We start from the raw sequence: 8,879 nt of genomic DNA on the forward strand, positions 1-8,879 counted from the left end.
GTCCATCCTTCACTGCCCATGCCTCCAAGGCCCAGTTCTTCTGAGAAGTCTTCTTTGAGCACTTCAGCCAACAGTAGGGTCTTTCTCCTCCAACTTCCTAAGGGTACTCACTGAGTCTTGGTACCAGTCTCAAGTCTCAACTCTCTTCTTTTTACATGGGTGATGTCTTCCCAGACAATCTTCTCTTGGCACTTTCAGAGATAGAAGCATCTCAAGAAGATATACATGGCCTCAATGACAATATTTATTCCTTCCAACTCCCAGTAAAAAGGTACAAAATTAGGAAAAATAAAATTTTACAGATGAGTTTATATTTAAAAACAAAACAAAAAGGTACAAAACTAGGGCAAGCTGGTGGTGAGGGTAGATGACAGGAAGGCACCTTAAGGAATCCTCAACCCAACCAGGTCCTTTTGCTGAGCTCCTTGGGGCTAAGCAGCTCTGAAAGATGGGGACCAAACATATCCAGGCCTGGAAGAGAGTTGAATGGGTGCTGTAGACAGAGGGAAGGGGCATCAGCCCAAATATTGAAGGGAGTCTGCCCAGCGAGGTTTAGGGATCACATAGGTCTGAGCTGAGCCAGCCTCCTTGACTTCCTTTTCTTGATGTCAGTCAGCTCTCAGCCAAGGGAACCCATCAAGGCTTGTGCTTGTTTGAGTTCTGAAAGACAGAGATGGGTTGGGAGAAAGGGAAGGAGCTCGGAAGAGGGGCAGAGCCACAAAGAGGTACATTGTATAGTTGATGTAAACTGTGCCAATTAGAACTTCTTAAAGGAGAACAGGCTAGCTTAGGAGGCAGTAAGTTACACTATAGTGAATGTCTACAAGCAAAGGCTGGATGGCTACTCAAAGATGGGTATTCTGTAGAGGGAATTAGCATAGTACAGAGTAAAGTCTGGAGTAAATCATTCAGCCTCCCTCAGCCTCAGTTTCCTCACCTATAAAATGAGGGGGTTGGACTAGACAACCTGTGGAATTCTATGATTTCCAAAGTGTCTCCGATCTCTTTCTCCCTTACCTGACAACAGAACTTGGAACTTCTTCACGGACAGCGTCATGGCGATGGGCTCTGCTGGACCGTCTGGCTCCTGCCGAACATCCAGCCTCAGGTGCACCTCTGGCTCATGAACATGGCAGAGCTGGCTGGAGGTCACCGTGTAGTCCACACGCCAGCCAACACTCTCTAGTCTGCTCACTGCGGGGAAGGAGAGCAGAGACTAAAAGACCCCGCCAAGAACCACCAGAGGTCCCGGCTCTGCCAAAGATTTACTATGACTCAAATGAGTCACAAAACTCTTCTGGAGCCCAACTATTCTATCTGTTAAATGGAGATAAAAATTCATTAGAAAAGTGATTAAGCATCTACTATATGCGATGTCCTGGGCAAGCTCTACAAAGATGAAAATGAAAGTCTCTGCCCTCAGGAGGCGTCCGTTCCTTTGGATAATAATTCCTGTCTGCTAACCTTGCCTGGCAGGGATGAGAAGTGAATGAAGCTGTCTAAAAGCTCTGCAATACATCATACTGGACAAACGCCAGGATGAACATTCCCTGGTTCAAGGCCTGCCTCCTCCGGGAAGACCCTCCTTGATTACAGCCCCCCGGGAGCATGTTTCTTCCTTTACTGCCCTCATTTGTCCCTTGCACATACCGTCTGTTATTTCTGCTTTCCTGTGTGACTGTCGGCTCCCTAGCTAGACCTGGGTGGCACGGGGGCAGGGTGGGGGTGTCCCCTGGGTCAGGACCTGTGGTTTTCCCAACATCACAGCTGTGCATGGGGCTGAGTTCTCTGGATCTCCAAATTATCTCAATTATTGCTCTGGTCCAGAGTTGGTCCTTGGCCTGGATTAGTCACTCTCTCTACAGACACACAATCATCCTAGAGTTAGGGCTGGAAAGAGCCTTGGAAGGCAGTGAATCCAACACACTGATTTTACAGCTGAGGAAACTGAGGCCAGGAGAGGCGAACGGACTCGCTCTGAGGCAGGGTTGAAGCCAAGTCCTCCTGACTTACAGTCCCGCACTCAGGACCCTGAGCCCCGGCTCCGGCTCCTCGCAGGCGGGTCCAGGGTTGACCCCGGGCCGTCCGCCCAGTCTCCAAATCAGACTTACGCCTCAGGCTGCTGCCCCTCAAGCTCTCCTGCAGAGGGCCCTGCTTCTCCTCATAGGAACGGCACAATCCGGAGGCGTGTTCTATAGGAGAGTGAGGACGGCGGGGGAGTCAGTGACCGACCCAGGACGGGCAGGGCCAAGAGGGGAAGCCGCTGACCGCCTGCCCCACCTCTGCCCACCTCAGGGAAGGGGGAGTCACAGGCTCACACGGCTGGGGAGGGAGGCAGGCAGAGATGGAAGCCCGCACCCCCAACACCCCCCACTCTGACCCCCATACCTTTGGGGAGCCCCAGCTGCTGTAGCTCACTGGAGAGGGACTCGCTGTCCACATTGTGTTTGGCTGCGCTGGAGATGATAAAACTGAGCACCGCGACGGTGGCCTTGACGTCACCAGACTCTGGGAGGAGGGAGGACATGGAAAAGAGGCCGAGATCTTCCCCTCCCCTATCCTGGCCTGGCCCTCGGGACACCCACGTCCACGAGCTTAGCCCAGGCACTGGAGGGCTGGGTTCAAATCCTCACTCTGCCCCTGCCTACCTGTGGGTGTTTTTGCCATGATGGTGGTGACGGTAATAAAGATAACAGTACCACCATGCATAGAACGCCTTAGTGTTTGCAAAGCACTTTAGAAATAGCTCATTTGAAGATAGACAATTGCTGTTATTATCCCATTTTAGTAACAGCTAATATTTATGTGGCACCTACTACGTGCCAGGCACCGTCCTAAGCACTTTATAAATGTTATTTCATTTGATCCTCAGACGTAGGTACTATTATTATCCCCATTTTACAGAGAAGGAAACTGAATCAAACGGAAGTGAAATGACTGGTCCAGGGTCACTGAGAGAACTCAGATCTTCCTGGCTCCAGCACCCTTCTCCCCTCCCTCACCCCCACTTAACACATGAAGAAACTGGGGATTCCTTCGAGGTCACAGGGAGTCCGGCGGCCAGGCTGGGCATTTCTTCCTTCCACATCATTCACCCTCTCAGATCGTTCCTGCATCGATCCTGATCGAGTCCTGTCTCTGCAGCCAGCCTGGGAGCTTTCTGGGGTGCAGACAGTCTCCCCCTCCTCCCATCCTTGCCCCTTCCTCTCCCTTTAACCCTCGTCGTTCAGCAGACTTGTATTTCACACCTGCCTGGAGCAAGGGCTTATGTTCTGTCTGTGGCTCTAGCCATTCTTCTCATGTTTCAGATAAGAGAAAATGTATAAATGGCTTTCCATCGGGGGGGGGGAGGGGGGCCCATAAGCGTTTCTATGCTGTCTCTCCCAGCAGATTGTGAGCTTTGAGGGCAGAATCTGATTTTTGCATCTCCAGTGCTCAGCACAGCATTTGGCATACAGTAAGAGTTTAATGAGTGCCTTTTGACTGATCACTGTAATGTGAACTTCGCTTCTCTAGCATAGGTAGTGTGAAGAGTACTGTCCTTATAAAAGAAACCAAATGTGGGTGCTAATGGCTGAGGTGGTCAGGGAAGGCTTCTGGGAGGAGGCAGCTTCAGTGCCGGAGCATGCAGATGACACGGCTAACTAGCAATGAACCTGGGGGTGGCATCCAGACTCACCAAACTTGGCATCGGCTGTAAGTTTCAGAATTTTCTCAAACTGCAAGAAAAGAGACCCTATCATGACCCTGAGTCCCATCTTCCATCCCACTCAGGGGTGAACTTCAATAACTTGTTCACTAGGGGCAGCTGGGCGGTTCAGTGGATTGAGAGCCAGGCCCGGAGACAGGAGGAGCTGGCTTCAAATCTGGCCTCAACCACTTCCTAGCTGTGTGACCCTGGGCAAGTCACTTAACCCCCATTGCCTAGCCCTTACCACTCTTCTGCCTTGAAGCCAATCCTTAGCATTGATTCTAAGATAGAAGGTGAGGGCTTAAAAACAAAACAACAAAAAACAACTTGTTCAACCAAAAAATGCATCCATAAGATACTTTTAGCTTAATCTGCATTATTAAATATTTTCTCCATCACTTCCTTAAGCCTGGGCAATCAGTAATATAATAAATCAGGCCCTGATGGGCAGCATTTGCCAGTTTTTCCTGAGTTACTGTTCAGTCTCCCCAGTGAGAGCTGGATTCGGCCTGCTTCAATCCCGTTTCTACCAATCTGTCTTCTGGACTCTTTCCCTTGAGAAGTCCGCTCTATCCCCTGCTTCCTGGATTCACTAGGAGGGCTCAGGGCTGCCCAGAGGATCTGAAGGGCATGGAACCGAGAGGCACTGACCCCGCCGACCCAGGGAAGGCTTCAGAACGTCCCCTCCGCCACCCCTGCCCATCTAGGAGAATGGACCTCGGGACCCAAGATGGAGGCTGACTCACGTCAATCCCCTGCCCCAGAAGGTCCTTCAGAACCTGGCTGCAGATCAGCTTCAGCTTGACGGAAGACTGTAGAGGAAACAGAGACGAGTCATCTGGCATTCTCCTGATTAGGGAGCTTTATTCTGCCCTTCCTGGTTCATAAAACACTCTGCAGGCACCACCTCACTGGATTCTCATAACCGTCTGGGGGCAGAGACGAGGGGCGTCCCCATTTTATAAAGAATCTAAGGTTCAGGGGCTGTTAACTGACTTGTTTGTCAGTATAATCAACTGATTAGTATAATAATATAACATATAACCAATTAACGAGTCACAAGTTCCAGGCACTGTGCTAGGAACTGAGAATATGACGAATGAAACAGTCCCTGCTCTCCAGGTGCTTCCGTTCTCATAGGGAGACAACCAATGAGGACGTATATAAGTATATACAGAATAAATATTAAGAGAAAAACTCCAAATCAATGCCAGGTAGTTAAATACAAGGTCATTTGGGTGGGAGGCACTAGTGATTGGGGGATCAGGAAAGATTCACATTGAAGGCACAAATGAGCTGCGACGACACAGAAGAGAGGGCTTCTGGGTCGGAGTAAGGAGGGAGTGCATTTGAGGTGTCAGGGACCCCGGAATCCTGTCACCCCACCCCACACTGGGAGAGGGAATATGACACCCACATCCTTCCCCTCCACACCCTCAAGCTTCCCTCTTCCTCCCCAAACACAGGATCTAGCTGAAATACTCAACAATCTTGGCCAATGTGCTGATCTCTGCTAGGACCCAATCTGGACAGTCCAGGTCACCACAGAACCGGAACCTCTGGAAAAGGGAGAACCACAGGTCTCTTCAGAGAGGAGAAGGGAAGGCTGAAGGCAGTGATATGCTACAGGGGGATGGGGCAGGTCTCTCCTGACTTTATGGGGCCAGAAGGCCAGGCACTAGACAAAAATCAGGGATGTGAAACTTCAGGAAATCCTCATTTAGGAGCAAGTAGGGGAGGTGACCAAAAGGAGCACATGGGAATTCTTCTCCCTTGTTGGGGAGTTGGGGGGGGGGGGGCTCAGTTGCCTTAAATAACAGCAGCATGGTCCCAGCCTGAGAGAGGGGATGGGATCATCAGCTCACTGATTTAAGGACAAGAACTTTAACAATAATAATGATGATGATGATGATGATGATGATGATGATGATGATGATGATGATGACTGGTGTTTATAGTATGCTTTAAGATCTGCAAAGCACTTAACATTATTACTCTACTTTCTAAAGATGAAGAAAATGAAGCCTAGAGAGAAAGAAAAGGGAGATGGCTCCCTTCTTCTCTAGGCTGGATGACACTGAGAACTGGCCCCTCTGGGGCCTCCTCTGATCTCTCTCCCTCAGCCCAGGCATGGTGGAGGCTATCCTTGAAGTTCCCCCAAGATATTCAGAGCTGAGGACCCACGAGGGTGGCCTGGCCTCTTCCCTCTCTTGAAGAATAATAGCAAATAGTATTTCCTTCCAGATCTCCACAAAGATCCCATCCCAGAATTGGAGAAACTCAGGGTTGAAAGAGAGTCACCTAGTAACTGAGAGATCAGGCCCCCAATTGAAGTATAGTCTCAGCTTTTCCATCCCCCTCCTGAGTCATCTTAAAATTTTTTCCTGATTTTTTTTAACTCTTACTTTATGCCTTAGAATCAGTTATTGGTTCCAAGGCAGAAGCCTAGTAAGGACTAGGCAATGGGGGTTAAGTGACTTGCCCAGGGTCACAAAGCTGAAAAGTGAGGCCACATTTGAACCCAGGACCTCCGATCTCCAGGCTTGGCTCTCTATCCACTGAGACATCTAGTTGCCCCCTTTCTAATTTCTTTCTAAGATATTTGTATTTCCTTTGCTTACTAGATAAGCTGGATCTCCAAATTGTAATAATGATGATGATGATGATGCACTTGATGTATGTATATAGCATCAATACTCTCTGCACAGTGTCTGGCAGGTCGCTAGCTGCAGAAATTACCCAGTAGGTCAACTACAAAAATTTAAAGTTTTCTACACAGGAGTCTGGAGGTCTATCGGACTTACTTACTAAGGAGCAACTAGGTGGCTAGGGGGATAGAAGGTCAGACCTTGAGATGGGAAGTCCTGGGTTCAAATCTGATCTCAGACTTCTTAGCTGTGTGTCCCTGCACAAGTCACTTAACCTCCATTGCCTAGCTCTCACTTCTCTTTATTATTCTAAGACAGAAGTTAAGGGTTTTTAATTAAAAAAAAAATCGGTAAAGAAAAAGTGTGAATGGGTTAGGGGTAATCCCTGCCTCCCGGGGGGGGGGGGCCTTTTCCTTTACCCCCACCCCAAGCCACCCCCAAATATTCCAGGAATACCCCACCGGGCAGGGAGAGTGAATGAATGGAAGAGACTTCCAAGGCCTGGACCCTGGGTGGAACTAAGAAAGCGGGGAGTGTGCCCTGAGCCAGAGGCTACCAACCCCTCAGCCTGCCCTCCCCAGACCCTCACCATGTTGCGGGCCGGGCGCTGGCCTGATGGCCCAACGACGCCCCCAGCTCAGCCGCCTCCTCCTCCTCCTCTCTTCCTCCTCTCTTCCTAGAGGAACTGGGTCAGCTGATATTGAAGCGCTTCACGTGACGTAGCCGGGCCCAAGACTAGCCTCCCAGCCGATCAGCTGACCCAGGACCGCCTCGGAGGCTGTTTCGAGCTGGGCTGGCTCACCTCCGCCCTCCCAGGGGCCCTAGATCGGAGAGGGAGGCAGGCTGGGAGGCGGCAGGGAGGAGCCGGCCCTGACCCCTCCCCTCTCTCCCCCTCCCCTCCCCACCCCTCCCTCTCTTCCCCCGCCCCGGGACTTCCTCTGGAAACTGACGCTAGTTCTTTTCACTGCCTCCAGCCTTTGGTTGCTGTTTCCTCCTCCCGGGCAGACTGTTTCCTTTTTCTGTCTTTGGACCTTTAGCACCTGCCGCGACTTCTGGCACACAGAAGGTGTCTAATAAACGTTCGTCAGCATGAACTCTCCAGACCTTTGCAGGGCTCACCCGGAGGATACAAAATGACCGGAGTTTACCCTGGATTGGTTCTGCCCCAGAGAGAGAGGGAGTGTGGAGACACAAGAGGACCTCCCAGTTTGGCTAGACCATAGGTTGCAGGAAAAGAACTAATTTATTGTGAGGAAGTGACCCTGGACGGGGCAGCTAGGCGGCTCAGTAGATAGAAACGCAGCCTAGAGATGGGAGATCCTGGGTTCAAATTTGGCTTCAGACATTTCCTACCTGTGTGACCCTGGACAAGTCACTTGATATCCATTGTTTAGCCCTTACCACTTTTCTGCCCTGGAACCATACAGTTTTGAGACTAAGATGAAAGATTAAGGGTTTAAAAAAAAAAAAAAAAAAAGGTGAGCTTGGAGTGGGCAGCTAGGTGGCACAATGGATAGAGCTCTAGGCCCAGAGTGAGGAGGATCTGGGCTCAGTCTAGCTCAGATATGCTTCCTACCTGTGTGATCTGAGCAAGTCACTTAACCCTGTTTCCCTAGCCCTTGCCTCTCTGTCTTAAGAGTTTCCTAGTACAGAAAGGAAGGGAGAAAATAAAGTGAGTCTGGGACCAGGTTATGGAAGACTCTGACAGCTAAACACTAGAGGCAATAACTAGTCACAGGAGTTTAGTAAGTAGGGGAGTGCTGAGGTCAGTATTAGTCCTAGGGGCTGTCCTTGTAGTCAGCTCCTGCTTGTGTAAGATCACAGATTTACAGCAGAAGGAATCTTAGAGAAAGTTTAGAGTCCAGTCCTGTTCCCTTACCAACAGTTTTCTTTAATTTTTTTAAAACAAGTTCTTATTTTCTCTCCCCCAGAATAAAAAAGAAAAATTGAGCCCCAGAAATAAATATGCATAATCATACAAAATGAATTCACACATTGTCCATGTCCAGAAATATCTGTCTGATTTGGCATTTTAAGACTGTCACCTCTTTGGCAGAGGAGGTTTGCCTCAGGATTTCATCCTCTTCTGTCTTCTGCACTAGTGATGTCAAACTCAGAAACAATCCCTGTGGGCCACATAGGACTTAGAAAACTACAAATCAATATCATCTACATACAATGAAACTCCGAAAGAGTTGTCTTAGAAACAGACTGACAGATGAGCATTTCCTTTCCTTTGGCCCCTCTTTAAGAAGTTTGCCCATCACTGGAAGCAATAGTCTCCTCTAAGGTTACTGTGAATGGAATTTTTCTCAAGAGAATTTGCCCCGCTTGATAGGAAACTGATTTTGCAGGTAAGAGCTTAGTGTTACCAATGATAACTTGTACATTGGAACAGTCATGGAACAGCCATGAAGAGTAGGGAGCCAGCCAGATTGCCAAGCAAAGGGTAAAATGTCTGGGCATAGAGCTGATAACCAGGGAATGGCTAAAAGATGCAGAAGAAGGTCTCTAGCTCAATGGAGAATTCTTGATGGAAG

General features: G+C 49.3%; 1 protein-coding gene across 1 annotated transcript; it reads right to left on the reverse strand.

Annotated features, from left to right (window-relative positions):
• Positions 1 to 225: 225 nt before the first annotated feature.
• COMMD4 (COMM domain containing 4) lies at positions 226 to 6,988 on the reverse strand. Its single transcript, XM_044662830.1, has 8 exons — positions 6,929 to 6,988; positions 5,179 to 5,250; positions 4,438 to 4,503; positions 3,680 to 3,719; positions 2,389 to 2,508; positions 2,112 to 2,192; positions 1,018 to 1,194; positions 226 to 660 (listed from the first exon to the last, which is right to left on the reverse strand). Exons 1-8 carry the CDS (start codon positions 6,929 to 6,931, stop codon positions 620 to 622), a joined length of 600 nt encoding a protein of 199 aa, XP_044518765.1. The 5' UTR covers positions 6,932 to 6,988; the 3' UTR covers positions 226 to 619.
• Positions 6,989 to 8,879: the final 1,891 nt, after the last annotated feature.

The sequence above is a fragment of the Gracilinanus agilis genome, chromosome 2 (assembly GCF_016433145.1).
Source record: "Gracilinanus agilis isolate LMUSP501 chromosome 2, AgileGrace, whole genome shotgun sequence".
Lineage (NCBI taxonomy): Eukaryota > Metazoa > Chordata > Mammalia > Didelphimorphia > Didelphidae > Gracilinanus > Gracilinanus agilis.

Coding starts and splice junctions, on each gene's coding strand:
- COMMD4 (XM_044662830.1), bottom strand. Junction 1,195..2,111: donor GAGGGGCAGCAGCCTGAGGC/GTAAGTCTGATT, acceptor CCTTCCCCGCAG/TGAGCAGACTAGAGAGTGTT. Junction 661..1,017: donor GTTCCAAGTTCTGTTGTCAG/GTAAGGGAGAAA, acceptor TCTGTCTTTCAG/AACTCAAACAAGCACAAGCC.